This window comes from Saccopteryx leptura, chromosome 5 (genome assembly GCF_036850995.1).
Source record: "Saccopteryx leptura isolate mSacLep1 chromosome 5, mSacLep1_pri_phased_curated, whole genome shotgun sequence".
In the NCBI taxonomy this organism is placed as follows: domain Eukaryota; kingdom Metazoa; phylum Chordata; class Mammalia; order Chiroptera; family Emballonuridae; genus Saccopteryx; species Saccopteryx leptura.
The window spans coordinates 167,780,793-167,806,527 of NC_089507.1; the positions used below are offsets into that span (position 1 = coordinate 167,780,793).

The window sequence follows — 25,735 nt, forward strand, 5'->3', positions numbered from 1 at the left end:
ATTAACAGTCCAACTATTAAGCTAATAAAGCACATGAAAACTTTCAAACCAGCCCTGACTTTCTGTAGTCAGTTCTGACAGACCAGGTTTAATAAACTAAAACCCTTCCCTCCCTCGATTTTCCTCTGGGGTTTTCCAATTGGGTCCTAAGCTTTAGCAAAATGGGCAAAAGTGTCTTTCGGCTTGTGCCTAACTTCTGAGAGGTGCCTGCAAAGTTTTCTTTTCAGTAGACATTATATGAGGGCTTCGGTTTGCATTGTTCCCCTCCTTCTCGTGGTTTTTACACAGACACACAAGAGCATTGACAGCTATTACATAACATGAACCTGGGCAAGGGTAGTGTGTGTACAGAGAACTCTGCCCTCTGTGTGGAATGTGACAGAAACAAGTTTAGGCAAGACTGTGCCCCCAAAGATGGGGCAATGGGGGAATTTAGGGGGAGTGTGTAGAGAGAAAAATATCTGTGTTCTGTTCATTCAGGTTAGATAGAGTTCATGCAAATGGAGGGGAAGCTGTAAAGTATCCCTTAATTCTTGCAATCCACAGATTTCCACATTGGATTATTTGTCAGATAGTTAGGAATGCTGAAATGCGAACACTGTTTCTCTGTGTGTTGTGAGTGAAATAGTTTTCTCCCTCAAGGCACTAGTGGTACAATTAAAGATCAAATAAAACTATGTAAACATTCAAGAAAGAACAGGCGAGCACAGAAACAGGGCTACTTGTGAACTCTGGGATCTTCTATGTTGCTAACGTGTGCTCAAATGCATGCCATGGTCATGGGCAGGATCCCAGGAGGGGTCCCAATATGAGGCATTTCTATTCTCAGCCCTCCCTACACATCTCCCCAAAGTAAAACAGAACAAGCAAAAGGGCTATAACATGCCAAAAGGGTTAACATGTTGTCCTCACTCGACCTTTTCTTCACTTTTACAGGTGGTTTATTTTGCTCACAAAGAGATTCATGTCCCGATCCTGAAATCTAGACTAAGGATCATTAACACATCAATTGGATACCTATTTCCCCAAGAGTTACAGATAACCTCTTCTTCAAAGCCTATGTCCAAATCCTTTCAGCCCTGCGCCGTCTACAACACACACAGTTAATTACTACTTGTCAATGCTTGTTAAGAACTGTCTCCAACCACTTTCTGCATGTACACAGTGGGCAGACTTTCTCATCACAGAGGATCCGTAAATCAAGCACACTTCATTATCTAAATGTGACAACATGAAAATAAATCCCCCTTTTTTTGCATTTGTAAAATTCAGGAGTGCTCATAACCTTCAGGGAAATTGGTCTTTGTTCTTGGAATATTACAAGCACATTGCATAAATTGTCTGTTCCAATGAATACAGAAATAGAACAAAGAGTGTGCACATATAGCATCCTGAGAAATGATTTCATATTACTTGTTGTTCTGCTTCTAAAACATTCTATAAAATTGATTGCAGAGATAATGGGAATATCATCTACCCCAGCTCAGCTCTCCATTTCCCTTATAACTTATGACTTATTTTAACAAGGCTGTTTTTAAGACACGAGGTTCAATTCATTTTTTTGGAAGGTACCCTGATAGCTATTTGCTCTGCTCTCGTGATAGAAATGTTTTTTCTTTGAAGGATTTTCAGTCACTGTGAAAATGAAATCTTTTTTTTTTTTTTTTTTTTTTTGTATTTTTCCGAAGCTAGAAACGGGGAGAGACAGACAGTCAGACAGACTCCCGCATGCGCCCGACAGGGATCCACCCGGCACGCCCACCAGGGGGCGATGCTCTGCCCACCAGGGGGCGATGCTCTGCCCCTCCGGGGCGTCGCTCTGCCGCGACCAGAGCCACTCTAGCGCCCGGGGCAGAGGCCAAGGAGCTATCCCCAGTGCCCGGGCCATCTCTGCTCCAATGGAGCCTCGGCTGCGGGAGGGAAAGAGAGAGACAGAGAGGAAGGAGAGGGGGAGGGGTGGAGAAGCAGATGGGCGCCTCTCCTGTGTGCCCTGGCCGGGAATCGAACCGGGGACTTCTGCACGCCAGGCCGACGCTCTACCACTGAGCCAACCGGCCAGGGCCTGAACATGAAATCTTAAATGTACTTTTAATTGCCTCACTTATTATCTACTCAAAATTAGCACTGGTCATAAGTTCCTAAAGTAATTCATTCACATGAATTATAGTGAAAAGTTTAATGTACAGGGTTGGGCAAGAGTCGGTTCACAGTTGTTCATATGGAAAATAATACTGTAATTAATAAATAATACAAGAATAAACTGTTTCACATACTTACAACTTTAAACCTAATTTTGCCCCACTTGTATACATTTTTAGTTAAGTCAAATTTAGCTTTAGGATCCATAGTAACTGGAGAAAATAGTAACATTGTGGAAAGAAAGTAACAGAACATGCTTCCTAGGGGCTGACTTTTATTGAATACATATTCAAATTTCAATGTGATCCTATCCTTTTGAAATTCTGAAGATTCTTACAGGACGATTTTCAGGTATGGACTTCTCAACATTGACAAAGGAAGATTACTTTCTATGTAAGTTTTTAAAACTCATTACAATGGAAAGTAAAATATTTTAGATAAAAAATTATCTATTTTTTTTCTGGTTCTGGTGGCTCATTAGGCATAGATATAGAATCAAGCAATAAAGCTTGATAAGAACTTCTCTATTTTTAAATAATAATAAAATAGCTCCAATACCTGCCTAAACCCTCTTACTGTTGAGTTATCAGGTTAACTAGGGTATTGGAAAAATATATTTTGGTGATTTTTAAAAATACAGTAGACCTAATATAAATTTTTTAATTGAGCTATTCAATGAGTTAAAAAAAAAAAAAGCAGCAACTACTACTAGTGGTTATAAGACTAAAGTTAATACAAAGGCCACAAATATAAGATATATATATATAGATACAATAAAATGGAAGGATTTAGAATATAAAGGTTCTAACGCATTCAAATGATTAGAGAGAACCAATATGATGTTATCAGTGTATTTCGTTAATAAGGAAAACCATGTAAAAACTGATCTTTGAAGCCTGACAACTCTTTCCACCTCTCATTTACTACCAACATACTCCCTGCTGTTTGCTGTGTTCATCTATGACATTAGATGGCCAAAGGCCTACATAATTCATGCTGTAGCTATTCAGCTGTCCTTTAAATCCATTCTACACTGTGGAATAGAATTGTTTTCTCCAGATGGCCTCCACTTCCTCTTAACAAGCATCCCACAGTGTTTTGACTTGCTACAATAATAAAATATTTCTTCTCCTTTTTCCTTCCATTAAACTAAGCATTTCTATTTCCTTGTAACAGTGTTAATATTCTTCTAATTTCAAAGCTTCCTTTTCTCTCGTCTCAATAGGTTTCTTTTTCTTATCACTTAGTAAGACACATTCTTTTACATCCTAGGTTCTTCTATTTCCAATACAGTATCTTCATTCTCAAGAAGCCAATGCCTGCAAACTTAATAGAAATAGTAATAACCAAAACTCTCAATAGTTAATGGTCATTGAGCAGATATCATAGACCAGGCACTCATCTTAGAGCTTGCACTCTTTGCTTGTGCTCAAGCCAGCAACCTCAGGGTTTTGAACCTGGGTCCTGTGCCTCCCAGTCCGACACTCTATCCACTGCACCACTGCCTGATCAGACATAGAGCTTTAAGTGTATTAATTCACTTAATTTTTTAAACTACCTTGGAGGTCCGTATTTATTTTTATCACCTGTATATTGATAGGAAACTGAGACACAGAGAAGTGATCTGTTTAGCCCACGTCATTGAACTAGCAATTACAAGAGCCAGCAGTCCAAGCCAAGAATCCAAAAAAACTGAATCAACTTGACTCTTCCAATGTAGATGAATAAAGAGTCAGGTATTTATAGAGAGAGGAGTAAATAGAACAATGCATTTTACATTTGAGGTGCCTTTTTGCTCATGCCTGTACTATAATGTTTTTTATCCTAGCTTGGTAGAAAGTTAGATGTCCTAGCCGGACTCTACTTCCTTTCTTGATTCTTTCCATAATGCCACAAACAAGTACTGTGGATGTTCTTCAGTTCGTTCCCCTAACTTTAAACTGAGGTGCACTTTGGCTTGCTACCTCATTAAGATGGGGCGAGAACTAATATTATGAAGGTCATAAATCCTTCAAAGATTTTTTTTTTACATAGCATATGTTAAAGAACTACTGTTAGAAGCTCTATTTTACCAAAATTAATGAGTCATTAAAAGTTAAGAGCCAATAATTGTTTTTTCATAAAGCACTACCTTGATATTTAAAAGAAAATGCAAATATCTATTGAAAACCTGTAGAACAAGCTTTCTAAACTATGAATCTCATGGAAATAAGTTGAAGAAAATTATACACAAAATTTCCTACATTTTTCTTTGAAATTCCCACAAGCATTCTAAAATTTATTCACAGAGCCAGATGGTGTGACCATACTCGTTTCTTTATATATGTAGCACCCAATTGGGCAATTTGCCCAAACACTGTTTAATAAATGCATTTTGATATTTAAAAAAAAAAAACAGGAACAAAAATAATAGATAAGGCCCTGTATAATGGAGCTCTTTATTTGCCATTAGCAAACTAGCACTTTTTTTTTAAATTTTATTTATTTATTTATTCATTTTAGAGAGGAGAGAGAGTTAGAGTGAGAGAGAGAATTAGAGAGAGAGAGAGAGAGAAAGAAAGAAAGAAAGAGGGGAGGAGCAGGAAGCATCAACTCCCATATATGCCTTGACCAGGCAAGCCCAGGGTTTTGAACCGGTGACCTCAGCATTCCAGGTCAACGCTTTATCCACTGCGCCACTACAGGTCAGACAACTTGCACGTTTTGAGAGCATCTTCATTTCGCATCTAAATGTCAGTAAGGTAAGGCTGCTGGAAAGGGCTCTAAAATAAACTTAGACTTAGAAAAACTTCCAGAGACAGGAGTAGGATCGATCTACCATATCTCTGCTGTTATACTCACAATATAGGATACAGAATCATGACCAGGCATGGAGCACGTAGGTCATGCCAGTGCACCAGAAAGAGGTTAACCTTAACCTTAACCTTTTTATGGTAGGAAGCCCAATTGATAAAGTACCATCAGATGTTCATTGTGTTCTCAAATAGATACTTTTTAACACTATGCAACTACATAATACTAATAAAATGCTATTTGGTTATGCAATATATTAACTTAAAACATACTATATACAGAACCCATGTTCTTATGAGTTTGGCCCACAAATACATTAGTTGACCATCTCAAAAAAAAAGTAAATATGAAAAATCAGTAGTATTTTCTACTTATCTGCCCTATGCTGTTAATAATAAAAATTCCCTTTGGACACTAGTTCTAATGGAATCATTAAGAAAAAGTTAATTTATTATGTTATATATAATTATTTCGATACCACTGTAGTTCAGTCTCTTAATTTTTTGTGGACTTTAAGAAATTTTTCTACAACCTACATGTAACCACTATCTAAAATATTTTCCAGAATATTTTATACTTTTTTTGTATTTTTTTTAAAGTGTAGCAGGTCAATATGACCTGAATTATTCAGGTCTGTGACTGAAGCCCAGAGCCATCTATTAATATCAATGTAAACAGATCAAGGAGCCTTGAAGGACACAACACTTTGTCCTATATCAGTGTTTCTAAATCATCCTCAAATAGTAAAGCATTTACCGAATTGTCACAGTGTACTGGCTGAAGTACAGGGTGTCGAGGAGACACAGATTTATTTTGGATTTTATAAATCCTGACTTGAGCCTGTCCCATTAATACCTAATATAAAAAGAAGCAAAATGTTATCAGATTACTCTTTGCCTGAAAAAGGCACAATTCGAGACTATAGATTAGATAGCTTAAAAAGGAAGGGAGTAGGAATCAGAAGGCAAGTTTTTACATCTACAGTCAAGACAAGTTTCAATCACATGTTTTTCCATCTTGTCTAAGTAAACAACAACATGATGATAAACTGAGATGTTGGAATAACCCATTTCAGTGTCTTTGTAATAGTACAACGATAAGGTGTATGTGGAGAGAGCTTGTAAACCTTAAACATTACAAAGACATTACTAACATTACCTCCAAGATTTTCAGCTTTTCAGACCAGGAATGATGCTTTGTCTATTTTCTTAACTTATACCATATTTGTCATAACTACAGGTCTTAAGAAACGTCTGTTACTGCTTTAAATGGGTCATAATAAAGTGGGGTGCTTCCCTCTTCTCTTTTCATTTGGCCCTTGGGATAAAAAGATTTCTGGTATGTGTGTTTTCTATAGCAGGCGTTGTCTGTATTTCATATTTTGATTTTTTCCCCCTCAATCCTTCTCTAGTACATAGACATAGTATTCAAACATATTAGGACTTGAACATTCCGAGGCATATGTAGGAAAAGTAAAATAGATGAAAAGTCAAATACACTCAAAGAAAACTGAAAGCTAATTTTTTTCTTATGTTTTAAGACCCATGATTCTCATAATAAATGCTTAATTTAATGAATCAATAAAGACATATTTATAACAGGCTTGCTATGCACATACTGCTGTGCTATATAGTATCTCCAGGGTATTCCAGAGTAGTCTGAAGGTTTTTACAGTATAATCATGGAGTGAAGACTTTTATATTAGAAACATTTCAAGTACAGGGTGATTCCAAAAGAACTAATTCCCTTTGGCATTGCATTAATAAGTATCTAGGATTTATAGAAATATGTACGTAAGAGCAATTTGTAAATTAGGGTCTGGACACTCGTTTTGTAAAGGGTCAGATAGTAAATACATATTTTTGGCTTTGTGGGCCAGATAGTCTGTCATAACATTCAATTCAGTTATAGTTCAAAAGCAGCCACAGACAATGAATAAGTGAATGGGCATAACTGTGTTCCAATAAAACTTTATTTATGAAAACATCAGGTACAATGAATTTGGAGCCTTGGGCTGTAATTTGAAAACTCCCATTATAAAGAAAATTTCCCAGTTCTTTTTTTTTTTTTCAGGGACAGAGAGAGAGTCAAAGAAAGGGAGAGATAGGGACAGACAGACAGGAAGGGAGAGAGATGAGCAGCAACAACTCTTTGTTGTAGCACCTTAGTTATTCATTGATTGCTTTCTAATATGTGCCTTGACTGGAGGGCTACAGCAGAGTGAGTGACCCCTTGATCAAGCCAGTGACCTTGGGCTCAAGCCAGTGACCTTGGGTTCAAGCCAGCGTGCTTTGGGCTCAAGCCAGAGATCATGGGGTCATGTCTATGACCCCATGCTCAAGCCAGTGACCCTGTGTTCAAGCTGGCGACCTCGGGGTTTTGAACCTGGGTCCTCTACATCCCAATCCGATGCTCTATCCACTGTGCCACCACCTGGTCACACTCCCAGCTCTTTCTATAATTTAATGATTATTCAATATGCACCTTTCATGTCACTGGGTCATGCATCAATCAACCTTGACCTCTTTGTAATACATCACCTTTGACAATTGAAATGGCAGCTGTGACAAGATTCTTCATTTTTTTTTTTTTGAAATTTATTCATTTTAGAGAGAAGAATGAAGGGAGGAGCAAAAAGCATCAATTCCCATATGTGCCTTGACCAGGCAAGCCCAGGGTTTCGAACCGGCGACCTAAGCATTCCAGGTCCATGATTTATCCACTGCATGACCTCAGGTCAGGCACATGATTCTTCATTTCTTTAAGGATGAAAATGAAGGTGCACTATAAAGGTGAGGCTCTGGAGTTATTCTCTCCAAAGAAGTTACAAAGTAAGATATCTGAGGATTTGGGTACCAAGTTGCAACTCTTCTTGAATCATCAATTAATTAAATATGGAATTAGAAATGTTACCACGGAGTTCCAAATTTACGTATAACTTGAACCTCTCAGGTAGACTACGACCATGTATTTGGCTTTCTATAGAGCTCTGACTTCTTCAAACTTTCAAAATCCAAATAGAGAAGTACCAGAGAAGTAAATGAGTATTGTATGAGAGATAGAAATATGTGCACACATACACACAGGCATATACATGTGGATATGTCTGTATGTGTATACATGTGAGAAAGAGACTGATTGACTTAGGGCGGAAGGAGGAGGAACAGTATATGCACAATGAGCCATAGTTGTTCACTATTTGCTAGTGCTTTAACACACCACACAGAGGATATACTAACACCCTTGCAGGGTTAATGTGAGGCTGGAATAATTTCTATTCTTACTCTCCTAAAACCTACATCCTTTGTCAGTCAGCTCATGCTAATATATCTGGCTGAGACTCAGTATGGTTTTAGGGCCTCACACTGGAGCTCTCCATGGATCCTCGATTGCTAAGAAACAATGAACATTCATATTACACATTTCTTATTCAATGAGAATGTAACCCAATACGGACTCTGAGTGGTTGGTTGCATTTCCATAAGACACATCAGATACTGTTAATTTGAGAGATTTTTTATAGTAATCTGAGAAATCTAGAATCTTAATAGGAGTCAATAAAATATTAACCAGATATTTTTTAGATAATTAGATATAATTTAAATAAAAATGATTCTTTCTAGTAAAATTTTATGCTGCCATTTCTTTAACTTTTAATAAAGTATGCTAAGATACACTACTTAACCACTTTTAAATGGATTTATTCAGTATGTAATAAATCCATCTATCAGATCAAGAAGGATTGATTGAGCACATATTATGTGTATGATAACAGTAGGCCTGGGGCTACATAATAAAAATGAAACTGTCTGTGTTCAACTTTAGACTCAAGGGAAATAGCCAAACAAACAAGCAGGTCTGCCCAAGGGAGTAGGTTAGGAACATGCTAGGGACAAGACATTTAGCAGAAGAGGTTAGGTTTGTACTCAAGTAATATTACTCAAGGAAATGTTAGACATATGGCACATAAGAGCTAACAAATGCTATTAGAATTTAAAGGGGAGGACACTCTTTTATAAAAGAAAGTGATGTGCCCTGACCTGTTGGTGGCACAGGGGATAGAGCATCAGACTGGGATGAAGAGGACCCAGGTTCTAAAACCTGAGATCACTGGCTTGAGTGTGGGCTCACCAGCTTGAGTGCAGGGTCACTGGCTTGAGCGTGGGATCACAGACATGACCCCATGGTCACTGGCTTGAGCGTGGGATCATAGACATGACCCCATGGTCACTGGCTTGAGCGTGGGATCATAGACATGACCCCATGGTCACTGGCTTGAGTCCAAAGTTGCTGGCTTGAAGCCGAAGGTTGCTGGCTTGAGCATGGGGTCACTTGCTCTGCTGGAGCCCCTCAGTCAAGGCACATCTGAGAAAGCAATCTGAACAACTAAGGTGCTGCAACAAAGAACTGATGCTTCTCATCTCTCTCCCTTCCTGTCTGTCTGTCCCTAACTGTCCTTCTCTGTCTCTGTCACACACACACGCGCACACACACACACACACACACACACACGCACACACACACACAGAGTGATGTGATCAAGGATAACTTCATGGAAAAGATAGTTTTGTTGTTTTTTTTTTTTTAGAGAGAGGATAGAGAAGAAGGGGGGAGGAGTGGGAAGCATCAACTTGTAGTATTTGCTTCTCATATGTGCCTTGATCAGATAAGTCTGGAGTTTCAAACCAGAGACCTCAGCATTCCAGGCTGACGTTTTATCCACTGCACCACCACAGGTAAGGCTAAAATTTAGAAAAATGAAGACTTAGATGGGGCCAGAGAAAGGTGAAGACATAGAATAGCATCAGTTAACATACAGAAGTGGTCACATGCAAATTCATGTCTCAGGTAAAATAAGCAATTCTATTTTGACCAGATTACTTAAACAAAGGAAACTTAAGAGTGAATGAGTAAGAGATAGGGCCGAAGAGGTATAGTTACGCCATATTGGGGAGGTACTGGAAGCTAAGCTGAGTCTATTTTGGGATATTTACAATTCCTGCCAACAACTGTAATTCATTGCGATATATTTTAATTCATTAAAAAGAAAATCTGTCCTTAAAGACATTGTACAACTGCAACTCCTCAGCCATTCCCTTACCAGTGGTAGTCAACCTGGTCCCTACCACCCACTAGTGGGTGTTCCAGCTTTCATGGTAGGCAGTAGTGGAGCAACCAAAGTATAAATAAAAAGATAGATTTAACTAGAGTAAGTTGTTTTATAAAGATTTATTCTGCCATACTTAGCGAAAATCTGACATTAAGTACTTGGTAAGTAATTATTATTATATGCTTTAACATGCTGTAACTCTGCTTTACAAATTTTATAAAGTAAAGTTACTTCCCTACTTTATAAATCACCATTACTGTGGGACCGGTGGGTGGTTAGAAAATCTTACTACTAACAGAGATACAAAAGTGGGCAGTAGGTATAAAAAGGTTGACTACCCCTGCCTTAAACCAATCCCCCACATGCCTCTCTCCAATGTACCTGTTTATTATGACATATCTATTTATACCATCATTTTCTAGAATTGAGAAAGGTACATATGCAGAATTGAACTCTTAGTTTTAACTTTGGTGCCTTCTTTTCCTGACATTTAGTAGACACTGTTGGAAAACATAAATGTCATATGCATATGAGTATTTTTACCTGGGAGGCAATATTGCAAACTATAATTTGACTATTTCTTATTTCATCCCCTAAGTGATATTGTTATGATGGTGATTGGTTGTTTTGCCAGAGCCAGGGATCAGGAATCCTTCTAAGTCCTAAACCGAAGGATAATCAACCCATGAATAGAATAGAATGTGTGATCACAACTCTTTTCCTCATTTGAAACAATTAGTGGTTTTAGTCAGACATACAAGTTGTGCTTAAAGCTGTGGAATATTAGAACTGGAAGGGGCCTTAGTCTGATGATCCTCCTTATTTTAGTGGAACAAAAAGAGATCCAGAAAGATGAAGTGACTTGCCTTAGGAGACACAGCTAAATTTTTCTACAGCCAAGACTAGAACATATATCTTCTAGAATCTAGTGTTTCTCTCACATTAAAAGTTACATCTTACCAAATCTCATTAGCTTTATATTAACTTTAAAAAATAGAGTATCAGTTCCTGACCAGGTGGTGGTGCAAGGGATAGGGCATTGGGCTGGGACATGGAGGACCCAGGTTCGAAACCCTGAGGTTGCCGGCCTGAGCATGGGCTTATCTGGTTTGAGTGTGGCCTCACCAGCTTGAGCGTGGGGTTGCTGACATGACCCTATGGTCACTGGCTGAAGCCCAAGGTCGCTGGCTTGAGTCCAAAGGTCACTGGCTGAAGCCCAAGGTTTCTGGCTTGAAGCCCAAGGTCACTGGCTTGAGCAAGGGTCACTCGCTCTGCTAGAGCTCCCCCCACCCCATCAAGGCACATCTGAGAAAGCAATCAAGGAACAACTGAGTTGCCACAAAGAAGTGATGCTTCTCATCTCTCTCCCTTCCCATCTGTCTGTTCCTATCTGTCCCTCTATCTCTCTGTCTGTGTCACAAAAAATGAAATATAAAGAGTATCAGTAACTTCTCACAGTATCACTATGCAGCAGGGTTTCTCAAGCTCAGCACTATTGACATTGGACCAGATAATTCTTCATTGTGGGGGTTCGCTGTGCACTGTAGCATGATTGCCAGCTTCACTGATCTCTACCCACTAGATGTCAGCATCACCACCCCCACCTCTTTGCTTGTGACAACCAAAATGTCTCTATCATTGCCAAATGAATCCTGGGGGAGAGGGGCAAATCCATCCCTTGTTGTGTCACCCGACTCCCACCATCTTCCCCACCCCACACATCCCTGTAGAATAATTTCTTCATAGCCAGTCTGACATAAACTAAAGCCCTCTTTCCAAAATCTAACACCTGTAATCTGACAGCACAGGGGCTTCCCTAGGTGTTCTGGTTTCTCTTGTAGCTAGAATCTACCTTATTCCAGCATTGGAATCTAGTTTTTCTAGGTTAGACATGGTCACAGGTCCCGTCCTCATCTATTCCACTCATTAGTTCAGATTGTATTTGAGTATCTATTATATGCTCGATACTGGGCACTGGGTACACAAGTCTCTGATCTTCAGTAGTCCATTCTTCTGGGGGAGGCAAATATGTCAATGGACACCTGTCAGCCTCATGATGAATGTTTGAGGAGAGGTGTGTGCAGGGTGCTACACAATTAGGGAATAGACTTCATTCCCACTGAAGGTGGTCATCAGGTGATGTGTCACAGAAGGTGGAAAGAAAGTGCCAGCTGACCCATATCTTCATGGATGAATCAGAACAAGCTAGGTAGAAAAAGAAAAAGAATTGCCAGGCAGAGGGAGTACTGATTGCAAAGCAAGGAGGGAGAAACCCTGACTATAGCATTGACACCAGCTGAGAAACGAGGCTGGAAGTAAGCAGGGCAGGTCTCGAGGAGCCAATTATACCATGCCAAGGAGTTTGGAATTGATCTTGAAGGTTAACTAGAAGCAGGGGGAGAGTGCATCAAACTTACATTTTAGAAAGATCCGAAGTACAGAAATGACAAATACAGGGCATTTGAAATAGGAGCACAGGCCTTCCCCATCAGGATAAACACCGGATGGTCTGTCACTCTTGCAAATTCCCAATGTGGACAGGATTCTTGACCTAAGAGCATTGCCACCAACTGGCAAGAGGAGCAGAGGGCCACCACAGTGCTACAGAGGGACAGCCCCTTTCTCCAACCAGGAATGTGAGCAGAGGAGACCTTTTACCCCCAAGGCAAGAACAAAAACAGTCAAAATTAAAGATTTCACAGAGAGGTTGATTTCCTGATGCAAATTCAAAATACAGGGTGGAACAAAAGTAGGTTTAGAGTTGCGAGTATGCAAAACACAGTTTATTCTTGTATTATTATTTTTTAATTTTTTAAGGCTTTATCTACACAGGAGAGAGAGAGAAGGGGAGGATAATAACATCTTGTATTATTATTATTGTATTATTTTCCATATGAATAACTGTAAACCTACCCTGCCCACCCCTGTATATTTTTCCCCAGAAAGAAAAATGATAAATCTTGCTGGTTTTAAAATATATGTATGGTTCAGCTCATTTTTGGGTCAAAGGTTTTTGGGTTTTTTTTGACAGAGACAGAGAGAGGGACAGACAGGAAGGGAGATGAGAAGCATCAATTCTTCCTTGCGGCACCTTAATTTTTCATTGATTGCTTTCTCATTTGTGTCTTCACTGGGGGTTGGGGAGCTACAGCAGAGTGGGTGACCCCTTGCTCAAGCCAGAGACCTTGGGCTCAAGTGACCTTGGGTTCAAGCTTGTGAGCCTTGCTCAAATCAGATAAGCCTGCGCTCAAGCTGGTGAGCTTGGGGTTTCAAACCTGAGTCCTCCACGTCCCAGTCCGATGCTCTATCTACTGCGCCACCGCCAGGTCAGGCGGGTCAAAAGTGTTTTGTGCACGTGCATGTGTGTATTTGTGCGCTGACTGTTGTACCTATCATTGTTTCTATGGGAATATGAATTTCTGACTGACTTTCACAACTTAATCCATTTGCCGGCTGTGAACTGTGCATGCCTCTGCAGGGAATAGGCCAGCATAAATGATCTCAGGAAAATGCACCAGATAAGCTGTGATTAGAGCTCTTCTATAAAAGAGGGAGTCTGGGGTAATTTAAGAGCAATGCTGCTGACTATGGAAAATGAAAATCAAAAGGAGCTCTAGGCGGCTGCTCGGGCTCTGTTTTTGGCTAAGCGACTCTACATACTCTCCTAGGGCCTGCCTCAAAGCAGGTGCTCCACCGGTGAATGTTTGAAGTGAAGTAGATATACTGCAATGGATCTCCTTATTCACATGCCTCCTGGTTAAATGAGACTTAAAAAAACCCAAAAATGTTGGTTCAAGGAGGCGCTGAGGCCTGACCAGGCAGTGGCACAGTGGATAGAGCGTTGGACTGAGACAAGGAGGAATCAGGTTCAAAACCCTGAGGTCGCCAGCTTGAGCACGGGCTCATCGACTTGAGTGCCAGCTCACCAGCTTCAGTGCAGGGTTGCTGACTTGAGCGTGGGATCATAGACATGACCTCATGGTCGCTGGCTTGAGCCCAAGGTCACTGGCTTGAGCAAGGGGTTACTCATTCTGCTGTAGCACCCTCCCCATCAAGGCACATCTGAGAAAGCAATCAATGAATAAATGAGGTGCCGCAATGAAGAACTGATACTTCTCATCTCTTTCCGTTCCTGTCTGTCTGTCCCTCTCTGTCTGTCACAAAAAAAAGAAGAAAAAAAAAAAAAGAGGTGCTGAGATAGAGCATGCAGGAAAGCAAGGAAGAGAGAGGCAGCAGGGACTTGCCCAGGACAGTGAAGTGAGCTAGTAAGTCCCCACATTTGTGCTCATGGGACAGAAAGCCCTTCCTCTTAGGAGCAGAAATTGATAGGAACACGATGACTTTCGTTCACTATCCTGTCAGTAGAAAGGATCAACTTATCGAAGTTAATGTTTGTTCCATGACCTGTTGTGTATTTGTTTTTAAGAGCTGATTTGTAGCTGAGACATGGTGGCCTTCTTCACTCAGATTCATCCACTGCTCAGAAGGCCCTCATTTCCTGGAACTCGTCAGAAAATTCCAATAGTTCTCACCAGCCGTCATCAAATCTAGCTGGATCTTTTCTCAAGGGGCCTCATGCCTCATTTTGCATTCCAAGACTGACCTGACCTATCCCTTGCCTCTCCCAGTTTCAGCCCACCTTGATTGCAGAAGGAGAATTTATCTTCTTAAAACAATGCTTTCATTAAGCCATGCCTCTTTTCAAAAATCCTCTCACCACTTCTCAAATACCTGCAGGATACAGTTCAAACCTCCAGGCCTGCCTTTAAGGCCCTATAGTCCTCACCTATAAATTCCAACCACCCCCACTACCTTCATATACCTGACAATTCAATATCCTTTGTGTTCTCTGAATACGCTGTCCTCATTCCTCCACTGTGCTTGGCTCATACATCAGAAGCATTAAATTCTCAATTCTTTCCTCTAGTTTTTTCCTCTTTTTGGATTTTTTTAAAGAGAGAGAGAAAAAAAAGAGATTTGTTGTTCTACCCATTTGTGCATTCATTGGTTGATTCTTGTACTTGCCCTGGTGGGGTATCGAACCTACAACCTTGGCCTATCTGGAAGACACCCTAACCAACTGAGACACCCAGCCAAGGCTTTCCCTCTGTACCTTAAAAGCACATGTTTGAGTCTGGTCCTACTATGTGAAGTAGAAGTCTGAGCTCATTTAAGCCCCCGCCTCCTCACTCCTCTCCCTTCCCTGCATGGAAGTGTCTATGCATCTCTGTCCTCTGTTGCAATCCATACCCTAGCCATGAGCAATAGTGACAAATGGGTGAATGACTCAAAGCCCTAGAAAGGTGCCAGGCACATCTCAAGAGCTCAACAAAAGTCTGTTAATTTTAAGAAATTCAACAGATCAAATATTTGCCATTGTTAATTTAAGATTACCACCCACTTTTCTCCCTTATGTTAGGGACTTTCCTTGCCCCAGGTGAGAAAAAGCTTCTAAACATTTTAACTTTGATAAAGTTAGCTTTGATATATAAAAAGCAGAACTTCCTCTTTAACCCTTCAAGAAATGAGAACTCCCCAACCCACCCCCACATCCCCACTATTGAGTTTCAGATTACTTTAAAATAACCAACGTGGGTCATTTCTTACTATTTAGAAATCTTCTCTGCAGTTGCAAAGGTAACCTTACCACTGGCCAGCCAAGCCACCAACACATTCTCCGTGAGAGAAAAATGTTTTAAAAAATGGAGGTAAGAGAGAAAAACAGCTTCAGGCAGGACCAGAACAACAGGTGCTCCCTGCAAACACTAGACACCCAGACCGACTTTCTGAGCGAGCCGAGAGCTTTTAGCTAACATAATGTTCTTAGCTGTTGTTTCAGGGGCTTTTCGATAATAAAAATGCCCCCCTCCCCTTGGCCTTGCCATTTTTCGCCCACCACTTACTACCGTGTACGTGTCTGACTTCTGATCTGGGCGCAATCTTTGTCGCACCCAGTCACCTCGCTCAGCGACCCGCGCAACCACGTTTCCTTAAATCAGAGCCCTGTGGACTCAGTCGTGAACTACATTACCCAGAGGCTCCCCGCGCCCCTCGCAGGAAGAACGTCTGCGCACAAGATACTCAGTTCCAAGTTTGGAGCTTTTAGCTGCCAGCCCTGGCCCATCATGTAGCTGCAGCACAGCCTTCCCTAACGTTGCAACTGGGGGAAAAATCACTTTCCAGTCTATTTTGCAAGGTGTGCATTTCCATCTTGATTCCCTGAAAGTCCATCTGCTGCATCGATCAAGAGAAACTCCACTTGCATGAAGATTGCACGCCTGCAGCTTGCATCTTTGTTGCAAAACTAGCTACAGAAGAGAAGCAAGGCAAAGTCTTTTGTGCTCCCCTCCCCCATCAAAGGAAAGGGGAAAATGTCTCAGTCGAAAGGTAAGAGCCTATTTGCATTAATTGCAAAAATGCAAAGTGTTGTGCATGCATTTATGAATGCATGGATGCAATTTTCGCCTAGCGATTGCATGTTTAAGTTTGAGGTTTTCCACAGCTCAGTTGCATTTCCTGTTTAGTATGTGTCTTTTTTTTTTTTGCAGACACAGAGAGTTCCTGTAAGGCAGGGCTTGCAGTTCAGCTGTGCATTGACGTTATTTGCATTCTTCTACTAGGATTACTGAGCTCTTTTTGCCTTTTGCACAGTCAGGAGAGATAGAGCAGGTTGGTAGTGTCTAAATGTGCAATGCTTTATGTAAGTGTAAAATTCTTTAGTATGCACGCATATTATAAGTAATTTTCTGTGCAACAGAAATACAAACTTTTAAAAAGTCTGTGGGTGAAGATGAAAGGTAAAACTTGAGTTCAACTAGTAGGAAATTAATGTAATCTTAGATTCCTTTGGGAGTGAGCCGTGCTGTGCCAGTATTTAGCTAAATTTCCATTGATACGCTTTGAACATTAAGCAACTCTTGATTTTTAAAGGAAGTAAAGGTGAAGTGTGCATAATAGCATAGTACAAAGAAAGAAGCAGACAAGAAGTCTTTCTCTTCCGAGATTTCACACTTTATACTAATTGCTTATTGACTCACAGTATTTAGAAACAGCGACGAGGACATTGATGTTTTATGTCTTACATTTGGGAGATGCATTGCATCTTGGGGTGGGGGCAAACATTAGGGAAAAAACTGTCCTTAGAAGCATTATGCCAATGTGGAGGGACTATCTTATTTCATTAACGACTATAATGAAATCTTTCAAGTGTAATTGCATATATTTAGTCAACTCTAATATGTCAGAAGTTCAGGGTTATGGTTGTTTTCTTTCCTTTTCTATTTTTTTAAACAGTTTTATTTGGGGGGCTTAATGTCATGCTGGCGAGGGGATTAAAAATATGAAATTTCTGACATGGCATCAGAGAGCTGAGGTGGTGTTGTCAGGTGCTCTAGGACCCTAAGTCACTTGTTCCAGAACAAATCCTTGACCGTAGAGAAAGCATATGCCATGTGACAATGTATGCATTGAAAAGACCATTTAAGCATTAGGTGAGTTAGGCTACCTGAGGTAGGCAGTGTAAATGTGTTGAAATGAAAGTGTCTCATAAGCTTTCTGGGAGTTTTTTTTGGGGGGAGTTGTTGCGCCACTTTTTAATTCTATTGGACGGGAATCATACATTTCAGCCCAAGAAAAAAGTGATCTATGTTTTCAAGAGTTTGCGGTGGGGCTCTGCTTTTCTTTGAGTATTAGGGGAGCGTGAAAATCTAAAAAGCTGAATGCTGAAGAACCTTAGTATTTGGCATTCTAAGTTGCAGAGTTTCCTTAACAAAAAGGACATCTACAGTCTCCTAACTGAGCAGAGAAGTAACAGCTTACAAGGGGCATTCCATGCTTTGATGTATTAAAGAGATGGCATCTAGTTAGTTTGTAATTGATATATATACACTCATTCAGTTCAGTTTAATATATGTATAAATATATTATGACATATATGTATATGTGTGTATGTATATATTATATTATATTATATATATATAATATATATCACCACACACTGCACAGGATTCAGGTGCATTCAGAAAGTACTTTAAAATGTAGTCGTTTGCATTAGGGAACCTACCACGTGGTTGATGATAGAAAGCATGTATTGCTCAAAGAAAGCAAGTCATTTTGTTACAAGATAAATTGCATTGATACTGAAGAAAAATGGCAAAGTTGGAGTTTAAATATAAAAGTGATCTTTTTTCTGGGAGATAGGCAGGAAGGTTTCATGAGGAAGGTGGTGTTAATAGTGATGTTATCTTTGGACTGTAGGGTCTAAACTACCATAAACCAGGTTCCTATTTGCATTTTTTGGGACACTCCTAAGGCATAACTCTTTCCTAGTAGAGCAGTTTTTGAGTTGGGAAGCTAAAAGAGGTTAGCATGGTACACTTCCATTATGGGTATGCCCATGATCAATCAGGTAGTTTTCTTAATTGGGTCCCATTTGGAAAGTGCATCTGGTGTGAACTTGCGGTTCCTGTCCAAAAGGAAAATTATTGATAGAAAGAAGTAAGTGATCATTTCAGAAATGGCAAAGGAACCTTGGCCTGGACTTTAAATGTGGAATTGGCCTAATTCAGCTACAGTATTCTCAAATGGCTAAGACATTTTTTGCAGTACCAAACTTTTTTGTAACACTAAAACCAAATGAAATGGGAGGAAAAGTGAAAGGTGGATACAACCTCTTAGCACTGAAGAATTTAACAACATGTTCAATTCAAGGACCTTTACGAACTTTCTAGATCACTATAATTCGGTTTTACAGACCTCTAATTTAAGGCATAGCACAGGCACAAGGATTACAGACTCCCTGGGAGCTGGAAGGACTGGGTTACTTCTTTCCAGCTTTACCAACAGTGAGATTCCGAGAAAGAATTTCTTAAAAAGAAATTTTGTTTTCCACTGTTGTAACTTTAGGTGGTATGCTTTTCAGCTTGTTTATATTAGCAGTCTGGGGTTGAGCTGACATTTTTCAAATATTAAAGTGGTAGAATGCCTTTTGAGGAAATCTGAAATGTAAGTTAACAGGAAGGGCACCCAGAAAGTGCAGGAATTCCTGCACTTTACAGGAAGACAGGCTACAGGAAAAATGTGTCATCTACATTACCCGGGAGAGAAAAACTATTGTTATCAGCCATAATGATCCCAGGGAAGGAGGGAGGGAGGGAGGGAGGGAGGGAGGGAGAGAGGAGAGTGACTGGTCTGGCATCTGCCTTTTCACCTGAAAGTATGCAAAAAGTTTGACCCTGTTAAAATGTACTGTTTTTCACCTTTTCCTCCAGTCTCCTTTTAAAAATACTAACTTATCTTAGTTTAAGATTGTAAATATTAGATATTCACCTTTTAAAATAACTTAAAATAAAAAAAACCCTTTAAAAATATATAGTTATAGGTCAATCATGACGTGAGAAATGCGTGTGAGACATAATCCAAAGTCATGTTGGAGAGTGGCAGGCGGGGCTTAACCTTACGATGGGTTCTTTGCTTCTGTAATTCATTCCTCCCTGGGAAATGAGATGTGTTCATTTCTCATTTTCTGTAAATGCCTTCGTTAGGTCGTATCAGACGGACTTGTCATGCTTAGCCTGTAATCTGAGCCAGTATGTTTTATAACCTCGTCCATCTCAGGACACAAAATCAGAATAGGTACCTTGGGTTTCCTGAGCTCCTTTTGTATTGGTGTGGCTGCCAGCAGCTCAGACTTGCGGGGGGTCTCTGGCTGTCAACTTCATGCTGGAGGAAATGGTGAAGATTCTCATCCCTTGGTTTTTCTTAGATTTGTATTATTGTAACCACCTTTCAGTGTTTTAAAATCTGAAAGGTATATAAGGAATATCTGCAAAACTTAAAAAAAGCCCATAAATAATACTTGTTCATTGTAGAAATATCCAAAAATATAGAAAAGTAAAGTAAGAATCACCAGTTACTTCAGTGTACATTTTTGGCATAGATCCTTCTGGACATTTCTTTTCATATCTGTCTATCTATCTATCTATCTATCTATCTATCTATCTATCTATCTATCTATCTATTATCTATCATCTGTCTATACACACATACATATATGAATATTTGTATATATATATGAATACAAAATATGTTTAAAACTAATGTATATTACCTTTTGTTTTACTTACCAATACACTGAAATATTTCCAAGTTGATTTGTTTTGGTGTTCATAATATCCCAATCATTTTTGTATTTATTTGAATAGAACCATAGCGTTTATTAACTTTTAAAATAACTGAGGAATAATTAACATGCAAAATTCTATTAGATTCAAAGTGTATATATAACATGGTTCAATATTTGTATATATTGTGAAATGATCACAAGTCTAGTTAACATCCATCACCATATACTGTACAGTGTGTCTGTAAAGTGGTGGTACACTTTTGACCAGTCACAGGAAAGCAACAAAAGACGACAGAAATGTGAAATCTGCACCAAATAAAAGGAAAACTCTCCCAGTTTCATACCTATTCAGTGCAGTTCGATGTGGGCTCACGCACAGATTTTTTTAGGGCTCCTTAGGTAGCTATCCCGTATAGCCTCTACAGACTCGTCACTGACTGATGGCCTACCAGAACGGGGTTTCTCCACCAAACTGCCAGTTTTCTTCAACTGCTTATCCCACCGAGTAATGTTATTCCTATGTGGTGGTGCTTCATTATAAATGCGCCGATATTCACATTGCACTTCGGTCACAGATTCGAATTTAGCGAGCCACAGAACACACTGAACTTTCCTCTGTACCGTCCACACATGCTGCCACATCATCCTACAGAAACTGGGAGGGTTTTCCTTTTATTTGGCGCAGATTTCACATTTCTATCATCTTTTGTTGCTTTCCTGTGACCTGTCAAAAGTGCACCATGACTTTACGGACACACTGTATTAGTTACAGATTTTTATATTTGTGATGAGAACTTTTAAGATTTTACTCTCTTAGCAAATTTCAGATATGCAATACAGTATTAACTGTAGCCACCATGCTGTGGGGTACATCCCCATGACTTATTTATGTTATAACTGGAAGTTTGTGTCTTTTTGACCACTTTCACCCATTTTGCCCACCCCCACCAGTGGCAACCGCCAATCTGTTCTGTGCATCTACTAGCTTGGTTTTGCGCTTTCTCTTTTTTAGATTTCACATATAAGTGAGATCATATGGTATTTGTCTTTCTCTGTCTGACTTACTTCATTTAGCATAATACCTTCAATTTCTATCCGTGTTGTTGCAAATGGCAAGATTTCATTCTTTTTTTACAGCTGAATATATTCCATTGTATATATAGAATATTAAAATTATATGTATATCTAACATTTAAAAAAATTTTATTAATTTTATATGTCACACTTTTTTTATCCATTCATCTGTTGGAGGACACTTTGATTGTTTCCGTATTTCCATATCGTGGCTATTGTAAATAATGCAGTGAACATGGAGGTGCTATTAACTTTCAATATTATGAGTTGTTACCACCATGATCATCCCAATTTCTGTTATTGTGCATGCTGTGACCTTAGACTAAATTGCCATGGTTATCCAGTTCTTCTCCACTCTCATTTTCTTCTCTACCTTTTAGAAATAGCTTTTGAAGTTATTGTAAAATGATATATATATATACACTGAAAAATAAATTCAAACCAAAGAGAAATTTATAATAAGAAAATAAGAGTCACTCAGTCATACCACCCAGAGCTAATTACTGTTAATGTTTTGGCGACTGTCTCTTGCATTTGCACAGACATACATATGTATATAGGTATGCATGCTGTTTTACACACTATATATGACAGTTTGCAACTTGCTTTATACTCTTGATCATCTTTTTACCTCATATAGTTACCTCATTCATTTTAACAGTTGCTTATTTTAATTTATAAAAAGGTAGCCACTTAATCTCCAAATGGACTTTCTCAAAGTTTTAAATTTTTTTTTTTACAGTTATAAACAAAATTGCAAGGAATACTTTGAATATACATCTTGGCTGCTCTATTGTCTCTTTAGGATGAATTCCTAGAAGTGGAAGTGCTAAGTCAAAGGGCATGCATAGATATATTGCCAAATTGCCCTCCAGAGAGCTAGTAACACTAATTCTTGTTGCCACCAGTAATGTTTGCAAGTGTCTATTCTGTCCTCTTAAATATCATGGTAAATATTGCCAAATAATTGCTCTCCAGAAAAGAGAGCCTACTTTTCTTCATCCTGGGTAGAATAATTAAAAAAATAAAACTTTACTAATTCTATAAAAGGTACTAATATTTTAATTTGCTTTTCTTAGTAATCAAGAAGTTGAATATCCCTTCCTTTTTTTAAACATTTATGTTTCATATATTTGAAATTTTTTTCCCCGTAAAATATATCTTTAAATTTTTTAAATTGGGTATCAAAACATTTTCGAAGTTAGGTCAGAACATTCCAAAATTGCAAAGCTGAAGTAATCATGGGTGGAAAGATGGGTTCTACGCATTTAAACAGTTATATTCGCTGGTGAATTCTAAGTTTAATTTTAATGGAAATGTCTTATGTAAACATCACATATTTTATAAACTCATTTTGTTATACTGTCTATTGCTGTTGAGAACTGTATGAAAATAATAAGGAAAATGCAATGATCTGATTAAAATTCCAGTCTGGGAAATAACTTACTACTGGACATTTCTGTATTTTTCAGTTATCTCTACAGGCGAAAATCGTTTTTCCATAGTTTCATATATAATTGTTACATAGCATATGGTTGTACTATGTGTACTTTGCAAAATAATTTAAAAATTTTTTTATTTTCAAGTGCAATGTTTAATCATAAAGGGTGTTTTACTTTAGTTTACTAGATTTGTTAGAGGAATTCAGATTAGGATCTCTTTTGATGACCTCACAAGTAAATAAGTCAGTCACACTTAACAAATTCTTAACATAGCCTCCCATAGTAAATGTGTCTAATTATGTATCCTAATTATGTATATGTGACAGAGTTTAGAGCTGTGAAAGAAGTTTTGTAGTGCCACCATATCTTTTAACAAATGAGCCAATGGATGCCTTGGAAGGAAGTGCTTTGCCAGAGGTAGAACTTACATCTCTTGACACTTTGTCCCAAAATTCTTTTCACTAAACCACACTCCAACACTAGTAATCCACATTCACAGAAACATTTCTTTTCATCATAATCTTTAGTATATTTCACATTTTTTATTTTTGTAGCTTTTGTGGGGAGCAGATTGGCAAGGGGGCTTATGGTACAATCAGTGGGGTTTTTTTTTCCATGCCTAAGAAATGATGATATGTGAATCATGGCGGTGAATTTTCTTACCAGTTCCCTGCCAAAGGATATTTTGCGAATGCTCTCATTGTAATTCCCATGCCTACCCTATACAGCTGCAAGTTTTAACCACTGTAATCCTTGACTTTTTCCAGACAATCTCTGAAAGCCCCTGCTGGGTAGCTAACTTTTCCCTTTGCATCTCTTTTAGCACTGTGCTTATAAATGATAGGTGCTCAATGGATGTCAGACCATGATGGTATTTTTCATGAATAGGGATCTCTATCATGCCCCTCCCACCAGATCTCTATCATGTCCCCCACCTTTCATAAAAGGTTTGGGGTAACTAAATTATAATATAAATTTCTTCCTATGCTTCCTTGTTTGCATTACTATTCCCATTATATCCTTGCTTGATTTTTTGGAAATTGCAAGGATAGCATAAAAAGCAATTTAGGACAGTTGAAGAAGAGTCATTTCTCTTACCAATGCCCTCTAAACAGATTTAAAGGTTGCAGGATCCTTGGCTAACTAACTTTTCCTTTTAAAAATATGCAGAACTAAGATGAGTTGTCCAAAGAATCTAATGGGATAGAGATGAAGTGAATTCTTCCATTCTGTGCTGGTGTCCAGAACTGGTTTGCAAGTTACCTTTGAACTTGAGCCTCTGAAGGGTTGGCAGAGATAATCTGAACATTTTAAACAGCTGGCTGCCCTATGACAAAACAGGGAACTCTGCGTGGATAATCCCCTAGTGAAATGAGTTCCTGCTTCCTCCTTGACCCCTGTCTCTGTCACTGCTGTCCACTTCCACCGTAGGTTTTGTTTCAACTCTGTCTACTTAGACCAGGGGTCGGGAACCTTTTTGGCTGAGAGAGCCATGAACGCCACATATTTTAAAATGTAATTCTGTGAGAGCCATACAATGACCCGTATATGTTACGCATTATCCAATAAAGATTTGGTGTTGTCCTGGAGGACAGCTGTGATTGGCTCCAGCCACCCACAACCATGAACATGAGCGGTAGGAAATGAATGGATTGTAATACATGAGAATGTTTTATATTTTTAAAATTATTTTTTTTTATTAAAGATTTGTCTGTGAGCCAGATGCAGCCATCAAAAGAGCCACATCTGGCTCCCGAGCCATAGGTTCCCGACCCCTGACTTAGATGGTCTTCTTTTTCTGAGCTGCTTCATCCAGTTTGGTATGCAGTCCTTGAAACTTTCTTTCTACAGTTGTGGGATGTTCGGGTTGTCTAGCACAAATCATCGTAATTTAGTCAGCTCAGTTCTGAGTTGAAGTATTACATGGGCACTTGTGGAACTCTCGTCATCTGTTTTATTTTCTATTCTACCCATCCCTCCTTGAGTTGGGTTAGTATCAGTCTTTTTTAAAAGACTGTTATGTGCAGATCTAGATGCTGAGCATAACCCACACCCCTACACCCAATGCTATCATCATCATCATCAAAACGTATTTTCTGTGAGTCACTTTCCAAGTATTATGCTTTTGAATGACACATTAGTTCTATGGGAATAAATTCTATTACACTACCATCAATTCACAAATGGAAAAAACTGATGCTCCGGTGAGTGAACTCACTTGCTCATGGTTGGGTAGCCAGTAAGCAGCAGAGAGGGTGCAAAGCCAGGCTTGTCTGACCACAGGGTTCATGGTCATAACCAGGGGTAGGCAATTACAGCCTGTGGGCCACATCCAGCCCTACCTGTTTTTCAGTTCAGCCCATGAACTAAGATTGGAGGGAAAAATCAGAGGAATAACATTTTCTGACACATGAAAATTATATAAAATGCAAAGTCGGTGTCTACAGATAAATTTTTATTGAAACACAGCTAGGTTCATTCATGTATATATTGTTCATGGTTGCCTTTCGCTCCTCATGGTAGAGTTGAATAGTTTTGATGGAGACTGTCCCACAAAGCCAAAATATTTATTGTCTGGCTCTTTTTTTAAAAAAAATCATTTGATGACCTGGTCCTTTATGACTTGACTTAGTCACTGCCTGGAGTCTTTTCATGATGGGTCCCCTGTATTACATTCCTCTTTGGCTTTAATTGGAAGTTGTTAACCTGGATAACTACTTGCTCGCTACTCAGCCAGTGACCTCTGAGGCCCACCCACAGGAAATGTCTGAGAGATGTTTCTCCTGGTTATGAGATTTGTAGGCCATTGCTCATTTCCGTTGAGCTGAACTGCTGGTCTCCTTTAGCCCATACTGGGGTCCTTTCTCCTCAGCTGCACTCTTCCTGTTTGCTTTATATTTCTTTTCTTTGAGAAGCTGCTCATTAGTTCTTTTCTTTGGCCCTGCTTGCTTCCTTTCTTGACCCTATATTTTGTTTAAAAAGCAAATAAGTGAAAAGCAACTCTGATGCGACCCTGTTGCCTGGTTTGTTGGTTATCATGACCCAGGTCAGAGG

The 25,735-nt window shown here is 39.1% G+C and overlaps 1 protein-coding gene across 1 annotated transcript in view; it reads left to right on the forward strand.

Moving 5' to 3' along the window:
* Nucleotides 1-16,147: 16,147 nt before the first annotated feature.
* The window catches only part of MAP2K6 (mitogen-activated protein kinase kinase 6), a 118,553-nt gene continuing 108,965 nt past the window's right edge, over nt 16,148-25,735 (forward strand). The window contains exon 1 of the mRNA XM_066386742.1: nt 16,148-16,429. Coding sequence (XP_066242839.1) covers nt 16,414-16,429 — 16 coding nt within the window. The 5' untranslated portion in view covers nt 16,148-16,413. The remainder of the gene's footprint in view (nt 16,430-25,735) is intronic.